Source organism: Ornithodoros turicata, chromosome 4 (assembly GCF_037126465.1).
Source record: "Ornithodoros turicata isolate Travis chromosome 4, ASM3712646v1, whole genome shotgun sequence".
NCBI lineage: Eukaryota > Metazoa > Arthropoda > Arachnida > Ixodida > Argasidae > Ornithodoros > Ornithodoros turicata.
The window spans coordinates 23334540-23348025 of NC_088204.1; the positions used below are offsets into that span (position 1 = coordinate 23334540).

A 13486-nucleotide genomic window follows, 5' to 3' on the forward strand; every position below is an offset into this window, starting at 1 on the left:
TGATCTCCGGGATATAAATAGTAGGGTCATAGCTACATCATTCTAGCGAAGCATTTTTTTAATGTTTTTAATTTTAATTTAATTAATTTTTTTAATGTATATAGTAAACAGTTGATGCTCTTAACCGTCTTTGTTATTTGTCATCTTTTTATGGGTAGAAAACTCTTGGTTCCCTGTGCTTGCGCGGTAGATGAGGACTTTCATGCCTCTTATCACAAGAACGCTTCCGCTTATTAAGATGCTTTCTAGGATTTAAATACTAGAGGCGTAATTGCATCATTCTACTAAAGTATTCATTTCTAGGTAGGATAGTGTCGGTTCCTTGCGCTTGCGCGTTTGCCCAAATTTATACTTGCCGTGGGCAATGCCAGCAACTTTCGTGCCTCCTAGCTCGTAAACGCTTCCGTTTATCAAAATGCTCTCCAGCATTTAAATACTAGAGGCATAGTTGCATCATTCTACCAAAGTATTCTTTTCTAGATAGAAAATTGTCGGTTCCCTGCGCTCGCGCGTTTCGACCCATTTTCCTATTGAGCCCTTGCATTTCACGTATACGTTCGTGGAATCAAGGAACTTATTCGTAGACTGTTCAAACTGCGTGAATATATTCGTTTTATAAGATATTCGAGACACCTCAGAGAGCATTGCAATTTATGTAAGTAAAATTAGGTTATTCAATAAAAAGCGTTAAAAATGTATGGCGCCTAAGGGCCGTGTCGGGGTAGGTTTCACCTAACACACATGCTGTATTCGGTGAAGCGCGCTTTAGGTTTTTGCCCTAATTCTTGGAAATGGACCATATTATCTTTTCTTTGTAGAGGATGTAGATGATCTTCTGAGTGAAACACTGACAACCTGCAAAGATGTCAGCTACAGTGAAATAGCAGCGGTCTGCAAAAGCCCTGAGCCTGCATCAACGACTGCAATAGGTGGATGTCGTTTTCGCCGGCAGTGACGTAGCGAGCAGTTCATCCCACGTGACTCAGTACTTCCGGTTCGAGATTTGGCAATGCGCATGTATCGCGTCTGTGTTCATCTCGTTCCCTTGTCTCACTATGGTCGGATGTTCTGCATACGGGTGCTCTAACTCGTCTGTCAAGGGACATAAAATGTTTCGGGTTCCATGGGAGAAAGCAAGACGAATGCGCTGGGCTGTAGCCATAAACCGAAAAAAAGCCGGCGGCCGTCTGTGGATGCCTGGTGTAGGCGCGCGCATCTGTGAGATGCACTTCGTGACAAGTAGGTTTTTCTCAATTTTTGAAGCACTTTAAATCGGAGCGCATTGGGTGTGATGCACGCAAGTAAAGCGTGAAATCTTCCGTTATTATGCAGGGATGCGAAGCGATGATCCGTCGCATGTGGATTACGTGCCATCAGTGTTCCGACACGATAGAGAGTCCGAGACCCGGGCTGAACGAAAAGCTAAGCGGTAAGCTTAATGGTAACTTTTTCATCTGTTCTGTGTAGTCCACTTTATGAAGTGTCATGTCTTGTTGTACAGTTATGAACGCCACATGCGCATAATGCATAAGCGAGAAGCTGCAGCTGCTCAGCAGCATCCCAGGCTCGATGGGGAAGCCGAAGTAGGGATTCTGGGCACTGATTATGGCAATACTGCATGTACCGACGATACCAGTATCGACGATAACATGGGCGACATCGCATTGACTCAGGCTAAAGGTTTGGGCCTTCAACCTGTTAAACGACAGCGAAGTTTCCACCTGTTTGATCGCGACAGTTTTTTTTCTTCCTTTTTTTGTCATCAGCTGTCCAGACAGACGCACTCGCCTTGTGTGCAAGTTGTTCCTGCTTGCAAGAAGAGAACGAGGTACTGCGGGGGACAGTCAGTACTCTACAGGAGAGAGTTGCAACTCTAACTAGGAAATTGAATGCACAGTTTGATGTAGAGCACATGAATGATGATCAAGCATTGTTCTACACAGGTACGTGCCACTTATGCAAGACAGGTGTAGCACAGTAAAAAGAAATCCCTCTGCAACTTTTCAGGTCTATCGAAACCGGTCTTCTTTGCTGTACTTACCACCGTCTCACCTGTAATTCGTGACAGCTCAAAATGCCTGACGCACTCTCAGCAGCTTCTTTTATTTCTTATAAAGCTCCGTATAGGGACGACATTCAAAGACCTTGCGTTCAGGTTTGGAGTATCCGAGCACACTGCTAGCAGTATTTTTAAATGTTGGCTCAGAACAGTGGCTTCCCTCTGTAAACGGCTCATTGTTTTCCCTGAGCCACGTGTTGCACAGAGCTGGTTGACAGAAAAGGAACGTGAACATTTTCCAAACCTAAGAGCCATAATTGACTGCTCAGAGATTCCTGTTTCCAGGTGAGTGAGCAGGGTATCATTCTTTACAAATTTTTAAAAATTTGTTTACACAATTTTGGTGTATACTTGTGTTATTGGAGCTGATATTATTGGGTATCATGCGAAGTAATGTTGATAAACTCTGTGGTGGTTGGCTTTCTTTGTAGGCCACTAAATATGAAAACTCAACAAGAGGTCTGGAGTAATTATAAACAGACCAGCACACTGAAATTTCTAGTGTGCGTCAACCCTCACGGAGCAGTAACACTCATTTCCAAAGTTTACGGGGGACGGATATCAGACAGGCAGCTAACTCTAGACAGTGGTAAACAGTTTCTCCCTGACATAGCCTCGATGTCACTGTGACACCCACGGTGGGTTTTACTCTGGTAAACAATGGTTCTACTTTTTACAGGACTACTTGATGTAATCAGAGAGGGCGATCAAGTCCTTGCTGACAGGGGCTTCCAGCTCCACGAGGCATTTTTTCAAAGAGGAGCTCGCCTAATCACACCTGCATCAACAAGGAACAAAGAGCAGTTACCACATCACGAGGTCACAACATCCAGAAGGATATCCTCCTGTAGGATTATTGTGGAACGAGCTATTGGAAATTTGAAGAAGTGGCGTATCATGACAGGCCATGTCCCACACACACTTGTTCCATATTTCGACAGTATCCTTACTGTTGTGGCAGGGTTAACCAACCTCACACGGCCACTGATAAGAGCAAATTAGGTTGTCGTTACAGGTGACCATCTCCGTGTGGATCAAGAATGCAGGTAAGCAAATAAGCAGGCAAGTTACAGGTAAGATCTTGCAAGTAAATGATTAGCAGTGAAATGATTTGGCTGTACACTGTTTTACTATGACTCAAAACCCACTAACTAGTCGTGGGAGCACAATGTCGGTGAAGAAAGCTCTCACACTGCTTTCATGGCACATCATAAACTCTTCGTCGCGCTCAACCTCCACAAGGTGTCCACCACGTTCCACAAAAAGGAAAAAGTAGCAACGCTTGCTGTCCACAAGGTTCAAGTGCAGTTGGGCTTGTACCTGGTAGTAATATCTGTGACTTTGCTTTAGGGTTCCATCCCTTGTTAGGCAAAAATCCTTTTGGTTCTGTCCATTTTCAGCGAGTGTTGTTGGGTCAGCGTCTCTCATTGTGTATAGGCACTTTACTTCAACCAGTGCTGGTTCGTGGCAGTCGCAGTAGTATACTCCGTCTGGGCTGCATCCCAAATAAGGGTACCTCGGGCTGATCATGAGCCCACAATCTTCTATCCTTCCATTGGCATGATGCTGTGACAACAGAGCAAATAGGGAGTCTTTTGCCCTTGCTTCGTTTTCAATACCATAATAAATGGCAGGACTTCTAATGTTTTGGGAACAAAAAAATTTTTGCAGCAGCGATGACACTTTGACCTGTTTGGATGCACATACGTCCTTGAATATTGATGCTGTTATCCTGCCTTTTCTGTGTGCAAACCAGGCTGGACTCTTCCGCTGTAGTCTCGTGAGTTTTTCTATTTCTTCCGCATCTCTTCTTGATATTTTAATATTGTCTAGCTCGACGCATATGTTGAGTGAGCTCAAGGGACTTGTAGGCGAAATGATGAAATCGCCACTGGCCTGAGTCTGCGTGCTTGGTTGCGTAGCGGCTGCTTGGTTGATATCAATGAGTGTGAACAGCCGTGCCTCTGGTGCGACCTAAACGTTGAGGCAGTTATTAGACCAAAAATAGGGTGGGCTCAGAAATTTGGTCACTTACTGTTCGTATTTGTGACACAAAAGCTTCGAACTTATCGTCTGGAAATTCTATGGTGGAATCTTCAGTAGCATTACGATTTCGTTTTGCTGACCACCATCGAGGTCGCCTATAGTCTAGCTGCCGCGCTTGCTGAGGTGGAATCTAGTTGAGTAAAAATCACTGTAGGATGTGCAACCTGTTTAAGTTAATGTCAATACCTGTTTCAGGCGTGGTGCCAGCCACTGGCATGGGAGATCTGTGGGTGCTGGCAGCTGCGAGTTGTCTCTGTGTGTTGCCTCAACAGTGAAGCATATCGCAGCACAGTGACTGCACACTTCACCCAACCTGAAAGTATACAGGATATTTTATGTAACAACATGATTAATAAAGAAACGCTTGCTATACTGTGTTACACCAGCTTACCCAGCCATACAAGAGCAAGATGCATCCACAATCTCCCCATTATGTTCTGCAGCAACCCAGCATGTGTACACCATGCCCGATCGTTGTGAGGGGCTGACAACCCCTCTCAGCACTACTTTGTTGTTGACAGTGGCTATGGTGATGTTGTGTACTTTACCTGTTGGTTAGCAACCTTATTAATATCCACTCTTCCCAGAAACCTGGAAACGCTAAGAAGTAGCACTCGCCGCTTTTAACATAGTGGTACGCTTCCATTGACTTGTAGGCCTCCATCTTCCTCTTATCGTGGCCAAGCTTATTAATGAAATATTCATTAATGTCGTCGTATGTTATCCGTGGCCACAGGTCTGCACAGTCTGTGTAGGATAACTCCTTGTACTTCACCACTTGCAAAAAGCTGCGCAGAAAAGCGGTAAACTTGAACCAACTGTTACACAAAACACCGATGTGCGCATCGGGACGCTTTCAGCCGAGCTCCACCGCATTGAATGTGCGAACATGGCTGGGTGGCTATTATATCACTGCAAACGAACTAGTCATGTCCCTCTTGATCGCTTATACACACATACATCAGTCAAATAACTGCGTTCACGCTACGCCCAAGCACACACAGCCGTTCACGACTGCAGTGCTGTGCCCAAAAAAGCTGCGGTGCTGCCACTTTTACTGGGAGCAGTTATAAATTTCCGCTGTTGACTGTCCCGTGCGCCATTTAAACATCGTTCTTTTCTTTATTATTCTTTTTTTAAAGATTACTCACCTTCCTGCAGCCATAGCCATGCCGCGGCGGTGAGAATTTCGAACCGGAAGCGGTGGAGCACAGGGTTGCCTACAGATTTCGAAACTCTACATTCACCTATTGGACTGGGTATGAGGGAAAACATGGGAAATTTATAATGAGAAATTGAGAAAGGGTTACACTGAATGGATGTGCACAGAAAAGGTCTAAAATTTTTCTTCACATGCTTGCAGAGTCAATGATAGGGATGCCTCTGAAGAGAAGCCTCTGTTGAAGAAACTGGCATGTCCCCACCTGAGGCCCTTCTTATACTGATGAAGAAGTCATGAACTCATGTGATGTTTGATTGGCAAGGTGATAGTCTATGTTCTCTAAGAGCATATGGACTATAGAACGTGTTTCTAACAACACCTGTGATCTGAGAAGAAAAAAAAAGCAAAACATGCGTACATTGCGTTACTGGTTGGTGGAAGGTGAAGCACTTGCAAATTGGTATGGACACAGTACGGAGATGTTCTACTTCCTTCCTTTGTTTGTTTGCTGCTATCACTCAAATGTTCATTCATAAACACAGTGACCAATAAAGCAATATTTACAAGGTTTGATGTCTGTAGAATGTATTTTACTGGTGTAGTCCCTGTCTGGTTACTCCAGAAGGGTAATGGCAGACCTCTGTTGAGCAATAAAGGGATACTGTTGTGATCTTGCAGTGTTCGTAACCAAACCATCCAGTGTACCTCTGCCAAGATGGCAGGCATTAGTAGTATAATTAGAAGTACTATAGCCAAGAGTGTTCTCTAATCCAATTGCAATCCAATTCTAATCCAATTCTAAGCCAAAGCAATCCAGTTCTAAGCCAACACAAGCCAATTCTAAAGCCATCTGATTGGCCGCCATTAGCTCCGTCCACTTCACGTTGATTGGTCCCCGCCAAGCCTACTGATCGTTGATTGGTCAATCGTAGCTCCACCCTTTATGTTAATTAGTTGCTTAGCTCTGCCAGCTTCACGATGATTGGCCCATGCTAAGCCTACTGATTGGTTGACCCTGCCCCATTATGCTAATTACTTGGCTCCTTCACACTGATTGGTGCACGCCGATCGCTGAACTCCGCCCCTAATTAACCGGCTCCGCTGATTGGTCCTACTGATCATTCTCCCAGACTTTCTAAGCCCTCTGATTGGCCGTCCCCAATCTAAGCCTATCGATTGGCCCTTGTTCTAAGCCCACTGATTAAGCCAGCTAAACATAGCCTTGGATAGCGCCCGCCCTCTCGGCAGCGACCCTGCTGTGGCTTTATCTCAGATGTCCAAAATTACCTCGTGGTGCAACTGGCTCCACCCACTTGATGCTGATTGGTCCATTCTAAGCCTACTGACTTCTACGCCGATCCACGCTAAGCCTGCTGATCACTCTCCCAGCGCTCTGATTGGCCGTCCCCAGTCTAAGCCTACCATTTGGCCCTCGCTGGCTTGTTCTAAGTCCACTGGCACCAGATGGCGCAACTCTTTACTGGCTCCACCCACTTCATGCTGATTGGTCCGTTCTAAGCCTACTGACTTCTAAGCCGAACCACGCTAAGCCTACTGATTGACATACTGTAAAACCTTTACTGCTCCGACTTGCACAACAATTACAACAACAACACAGTAGACGTTTCGCCGCCTATCCAGGCAGCATCCTCAGTACAAATGGGCAAACCAAGGGGCACATCACTCACTTATCAAAGAGGGCGGCGTACACATCCGGCAGAGGGCCACGGTTTTTGTTGCACGCTGACTCCGCATGTCTGATAAACCACGATTCCAACAACTTTCGCGGGCCCCATCTTATCTCCCGTGCCAAGGTTTCCGCGTTATCAAAATCAAATACATGTTCAGTGGCCCAACAGTGATCAACCAACTCGGTTTTCAATCGCGTGGCATTCGTAGCATTGGCCACATCACTTCTATGCTCTTTCAAACGTGTTATTCGTTTCCTGCCTGTCTCACCGATGTAGATCCTATCACAACCCCCGCATTGGATTTTGTACACAACACCGCTTTGTTCATGCGGTGCGGTGGGATCTTTAGGTTTTCCAAAAGTGGCGGCCAAAGTACATATCGGTTTGAAAACCGTTCTTACACCTAGTGGGCGTAAAGCCCTACGAATCGCATACGACACACTTTGAACAAAAGGGATGCACACCACAGATTTGACGTTGTCGGTCCTAGTTACCCTATCTTTGACACGTCGTCTTGTGTTGCTAAGGAAAGTACCTGGATAGCCCCGTTTCCGCAGAGAGGTAGCTATGTTAGTTAACTCCTGTAACCGTACATACTCATTAGACGACAGCGCGTCACATCGGGACAAAAGGGTATGCGCCACAGCTTGTTTGTGTTCAAATGGGTGGTGTGAATAAAAAGATAACAGACCCCCACTGTCGCAGGGTTTGCGGTAAACAGAAGTCCCAAGGAAGCCCTCTCGGTCCCGTCTCACCAACACATCCAGAAAAGGGAGTGAGCCGTCACTTTCCGTTTCACAAGTAAACTGAACAGCGGGGTGTACACTGTTCAGAGCCTGGTGGAACGCATACAAGCTACTCCTTTCCAGCACAACAAACGTATCGTCAACATACCTACAATACATCTTCACCGGAAAGAGAAACGACATCACCTCACTCTCCACATGCTCCATTACTATGTTGGCGACAGTTACCGACACTGGGCTTCCCATAGGGCAGCCCTCAACCTGATGGTACACAACACCAGCAAAGGTAAAAAACGTCTGCTTTAGACAAAATCTAAGTAAAACCATGATATCATTGACCAGTAATGACGTGCGATTTTCTAGCGTACAATCTTCTTTCAAACGTTTCTCAATGATGCTTAAAGCCAACACAACGGGAACGTTCGTAAACAACGAAACCACATCAAAGGAAACCATTAACTCGTCGTCCCTCAACTGAAGTGCACGGACACGGGAAACAAAGTCCCTAGAGTTCTTAACTGCAAACACATTATCAGCCACAAGAGGCTTTAAAAGTTCTACCAAAAATCTAGACAACCCATATGTCGGCGAACCCACAAAGGACACAATCGGTCGAAGAGGGCAATCCTCCTTGTGAATCTTGGGCAATCCGTATATTTTTGGTACAGCCCCATCTGAAGAAAATAGGCGACGGTAAAGAGTCTCATCAATCTTGCTGTCTCTTCTAAGTCTTCGCAAATGATCAACAAGCTGACGCTCAGACTTCGCAGTAGGATCGGCAGCCATCTTCTCAAAGTGGACAGGGTCATCCAACAACTGTAGCATCTTCCTGTCATACACCTCGCGATCCAGGAGAACAGTGCCCTTCCCCTTGTCAGCTGGGAGGATCACAACAGAAGCATCAGACTTCAAATCCCTTAAGGCCGCACATTCCCCACGGGTTAAGTTCCGACGCGGGGGCTGAGCGTCCGCCAAAACGCTGACTACTCGACTACGGGCCAGACTAACATTGGCCGTGTCCTTCAGGTGCCGGAGACATTCTTCAACCTCCACGACAATATCACGCTTCGGGACTCTACCTGGTGCCACAGCAAAATTCAAACCTTTCGACAAAAGGCTCACGTGGTCTTCCGACAATTGCTTGGATGACAAGTTGTGCACGTTGGAAGTCCCACCGGAGCATGTAGAAGAACCCGGAAGCAACCGTGCAAGCTTCTGGCGGTGGGCCTCGGTATATTTGTCCTTCTCTGTAACCTCTGCCTGCTTTCTCGTCACCAGGACATCATGGAAGTCGTCAAGGTTCAATGTAGCACGGAGAACGCGCTCCGATGCTGTCATGCGACATCTTGCTACTTGAATCTGCTGTCTGTTATCCTGGATGCGGGCTCTCAGGCAATTCCGGCTGAAACGTCGCGCAAGTTCACGGCCATACGCAGTGTCCACAAGGGGCTTGCAATGTAGGCTTCGAGGAACCACGTTGTTGTTGAGGCATTCATGGTTAAAACGCACGTGGCACTGGTTCCGTACTATCTTTGTAGACTGACCGATGTACTCCCTTAGTTGGTCAACAACCGTACCTCCGTAATTGAAGCGGATACGTGAGAAAATACTCCAAAAGCCGGGTGATGAAGACATACTGTAAAACCTTTACTGCTCCGACTTGCACAACAATTACAACAACAACACAGTAGACGTTTCGCCGCCTATCCAGGCAGCATCCTCAGTACAAATGGGCAAACCAAGGGGCACATCACTCACTTATCAAAGAGGGCGGCGTACACATCCGGCAGAGGGCCACGGTTTTTGTTGCACGCTGACTCCGCATGTCTGATAAACCACGATTCCAACAACTTTCGCGGGCCCCATCTTATCTCCCGTGCCAAGGTTTCCGCGTTATCAAAATCAAATACATGTTCAGTGGCCCAACAGTGATCAACCAACTCGGTTTTCAATCGCGTGGCATTCGTAGCATTGGCCACATCACTTCTATGCTCTTTCAAACGTGTTATTCGTTTCCTGCCTGTCTCACCGATGTAGATCCTATCACAACCCCCGCATTGGATTTTGTACACAACACCGCTTTGTTCATGCGGTGCGGTGGGATCTTTAGGTTTTCCAAAAGTGGCGGCCAAAGTACATATCGGTTTGAAAACCGTTCTTACACCTAGTGGGCGTAAAGCCCTACGAATCGCATACGACACACTTTGAACAAAAGGGATGCACACCACAGATTTGACGTTGTCGGTCCTAGTTACCCTATCTTTGACACGTCGTCTTGTGTTGCTAAGGAAAGTACCTGGATAGCCCCGTTTCCGCAGAGAGGTAGCTATGTTAGTTAACTCCTGTAACCGTACATACTCATTAGACGACAGCGCGTCACATCGGGACAAAAGGGTATGCGCCACAGCTTGTTTGTGTTCAAATGGGTGGTGTGAATAAAAAGATAACAGACCCCCACTGTCGCAGGGTTTGCGGTAAACAGAAGTCCCAAGGAAGCCCTCTCGGTCCCGTCTCACCAACACATCCAGAAAAGGGAGTGAGCCGTCACTTTCCGTTTCACAAGTAAACTGAACAGCGGGGTGTACACTGTTCAGAGCCTGGTGGAACGCATACAAGCTACTCCTTTCCAGCACAACAAACGTATCGTCAACATACCTACAATACATCTTCACCGGAAAGAGAAACGACATCACCTCACTCTCCACATGCTCCATTACTATGTTGGCGACAGTTACCGAGAGGGCTTCCTTGGGACTTCTGTTTACCGCAAACCCTGCGACAGTGGGGGTCTGTTATCTTTTTATTCACACCACCCATTTGAACACAAACAAGCTGTGGCGCATACCCTTTTGTCCCGATGTGACGCGCTGTCGTCTAATGAGTATGTACGGTTACAGGAGTTAACTAACATAGCTACCTCTCTGCGGAAACGGGGCTATCCAGGTACTTTCCTTAGCAACACAAGACGACGTGTCAAAGATAGGGTAACTAGGACCGACAACGTCAAATCTGTGGTGTGCATCCCTTTTGTTCAAAGTGTGTCGTATGCGATTCGTAGGGCTTTACGCCCACTAGGTGTAAGAACGGTTTTCAAACCGATATGTACTTTGGCCGCCACTTTTGGAAAACCTAAAGATCCCACCGCACCGCATGAACAAAGCGGTGTTGTGTACAAAATCCAATGCGGGGGTTGTGATAGGATCTACATCGGTGAGACAGGCAGGAAACGAATAACACGTTTGAAAGAGCATAGAAGTGATGTGGCCAATGCTACGAATGCCACGCGATTGAAAACCGAGTTGGTTGATCACTGTTGGGCCACTGAACATGTATTTGATTTTGATAACGCGGAAACCTTGGCACGGGAGATAAGATGGGGCCCGCGAAAGTTGTTGGAATCGTGGTTTATCAGACATGCGGAGTCAGCGTGCAACAAAAACCGTGGCCCTCTGCCGGATGTGTACGCCGCCCTCTTTGATAAGTGAGTGATGTGCCCCTTGGTTTGCCCATTTGTATTGAGGATGCTGCCTGGATAGGCGGCGAAACGTCTACTGTGTTGTTGTTGTAATTGTTGTGCAAGTCGGAGCAGTAAAGGTTTTACAGTATGTCTTCATCACCCGGCTTTTGGAGTATTTTCTCGCCTACTGATTGGGCCTCCACACCGATTGGTTCATTACAAGCCTACCGATGGCTGGCCCCTGATTGGTCCACGCTACTTACCTTCTGGCACAACTCTTTCCTGGCTCCACCCACTTCATACTGATTGGTCATACTGATCCAGACTTCTAAGCCGAACCACGCTAAGCCTACTGATCGGCCCTTCACACCGAAGCCTACCGATGGCTAGAGCTCCGATTGGTCCACGCTAAGCCTACTGAACAGTGATTGGCTAGCCTGAATTTGTCGGCACCAGGCAGACGCTTCAGACAAGACACAACAGTTGTTGATTTCAACCTTTATTTGGTACAACAGCCTCCTGGACCAGCTGTGGGTTGGTTCAGCTGCATCAGAGAGATCGTTAGTCCCGGTCATCTCTTGAGCTCATTGGTCACTCAGCTCCATCGGTAGATGCCATCCGGCTCATCTAACTGCAAGTGGTTGTGGTCACTGGCCCATCTGACTACAGGCCTCTCATTGGTCACTTATGTCTAGTGCGCCCTACCAGGCTCGAACTGCAATTGGTCACTTCCACTCATCGCTAGACCCGACTGCTATTGGTCACTCCCTCTAATCTCTAGATGAGATAATATAAGTTTAACTGTGGGATATTGGAACTTTTACCATAAGATAGGTTTAGCCGGGGGGTCATACGCTGGTAGGCTCCAACTGCTATCAGCCCATGCCTCCATCCGGCTGCTCACTGGTTCACAATGAAACTTTTTTACATGCTCTGATGGCGCCGAAGAAGGTTCCCTACACATATAATAGATGGCGCCGGTTGTATACCCTCTTTGCAAAGAAAGCTGAGGCTGGACAGCTGCGACGCGAGTGTGAAAAAAAAAAAGGTAACTCATTTCTATCCAACTGGTTCATATTTCTAGAGAGCCAGCGTTAGAAGGCTGAACAGCTTACATGCTGCCGCCTCCTGCTGTTGGTTCACAATGAAACTTTTTCACATGCTCTGACGGCGCCAAAGAAGGTTCCCTACACATACAATAGATGGCGCCGGTTGTATACCGTCTTTGCAAAGAAGGCTGAGGCTGGCGATGGACAGCCGCGACGCGAGTGTTGATAATGTCCATTCTAACTGCATTGGCCACTCCTTTCTATCCAACTGCTTACTGATTCATACTTCTAGCAAAAGGTTTCAATGTTTAATAAGCAGAGCGTAAAAAAAACAACTCATCGTGATGCCAAGCAGTGAAACCCACTAGCTCCGCACGCGTTCGTACTAAAAAGCTGAGCAGGAAGACGCACATGATCGAGAAACATGGATAGTTTATGCTGTGCAGAGAAGCTCGTTTTAGAGAAAAACGATTGAGCAGATCATCAAGAAACCCTGTAGAGCTGCACCTGCAAGGAAGCTTAGGATAGTTTTGTTTTAGACGGTGTGCGTTGCACTTCAACACAAGAAACTAATTAAATGTTTATCAAGCAGAATGACGAAGCATAGTAATGCTATGCAGTGAAGCTCAAGATTGTTTCTCTCACTGACGCTCCAACGCTTATTAAACAAAATGATCGAGTAGACTCATAGTGGTTGGTGCTATGCAGTTAAACTCCACACGTACTCAACATTAAAAAGAAGACTCAACCCAAGCTGAGTAGCAAGAAACACAATTTCAGATTGCCTTCAGAGCCCTCACGGAGGCATTCTGTGCAAACGTATCCAGCGTATATTTCACGCGACACACCTAGCGCGCGTTCCTTCAAAACAGTTACCGTATTTTCACGCGTATTAGCCGCACTGCAGATACTCCGCAGGACTCGTTTTTAGATACATTTTGAAAATGTTTTTGCAGATAAGCCGCACTTGCAGATACGCCGCGGGTAATACGACGCGACTGCTTTGTGCGCTAAACCAGTGATGCACAAACAAAATCAATAGAGACTCTCAACGCTCGTCGGCGCCGTACTCCCTGCTAACTGCCCTGTTCCCGTACTGGTCCGCGACGTCGACGACTTTTAGTTTAAACCGCTGTCGTAGCTGTGCCTCCGCGTTGGAGCCATGCCTTACCTCTAACTGCCGTGCCCGTGTCCACGAATGCTGCTGCTCAGGTCAAATGAGAACTGACGCTTAGCTGACCACGTTTTATCCCGATGTCAGGTGTATTGAACCCTT

At 46.8% G+C, this 13486-nt stretch overlaps 2 protein-coding genes and 1 long non-coding RNA gene across 4 annotated transcripts in view; 1 reads left to right on the plus strand and 2 right to left on the minus strand.

Moving 5' to 3' along the window:
* The window catches only part of LOC135391325 (uncharacterized), a 686593-nt gene that overhangs the window by 552383 nt on the left and 120724 nt on the right, over positions 1-13486 (minus strand). The window lies entirely within an intron of this gene.
* On the plus strand, positions 1002-1897 carry LOC135392808 (uncharacterized). The gene is made up of 4 exons (XR_010422233.1): positions 1002-1239; positions 1333-1429; positions 1502-1680; positions 1767-1897. It is a non-coding gene; the product is annotated as an uncharacterized LOC135392808 (long non-coding RNA).
* Positions 3197-5276, minus strand: LOC135390476 (uncharacterized). Its single transcript, XM_064620182.1, has 6 exons — positions 5257-5276; positions 4724-4893; positions 4497-4653; positions 4292-4418; positions 4095-4235; positions 3197-4033 (listed from the first exon to the last, which is right to left on the minus strand). The coding sequence occupies exons 1-6, from the start codon at positions 5274-5276 to the stop codon at positions 3197-3199; spliced, it is 1452 nt and encodes a 483-aa protein (XP_064476252.1).

Excerpts from the sequence above, each read along its gene's own strand:
- LOC135390476 (XM_064620182.1), bottom strand. The coding sequence starts at position 5,276 with ATGGCTATGGCTGCAGGAAG. Across the intron at positions 4,419-4,496 it reads TCTTGCTCTTGTATGGCTGG|GTTGGGTGAAGTGTGCAGTC; the intron begins GTAAGCTGGTGT and ends GTATACTTTCAG. Across the intron at positions 4,236-4,291 it reads TGGCACCACGCCTGAAACAG|ATTCCACCTCAGCAAGCGCG; the intron begins GTATTGACATTA and ends TTACTCAACTAG.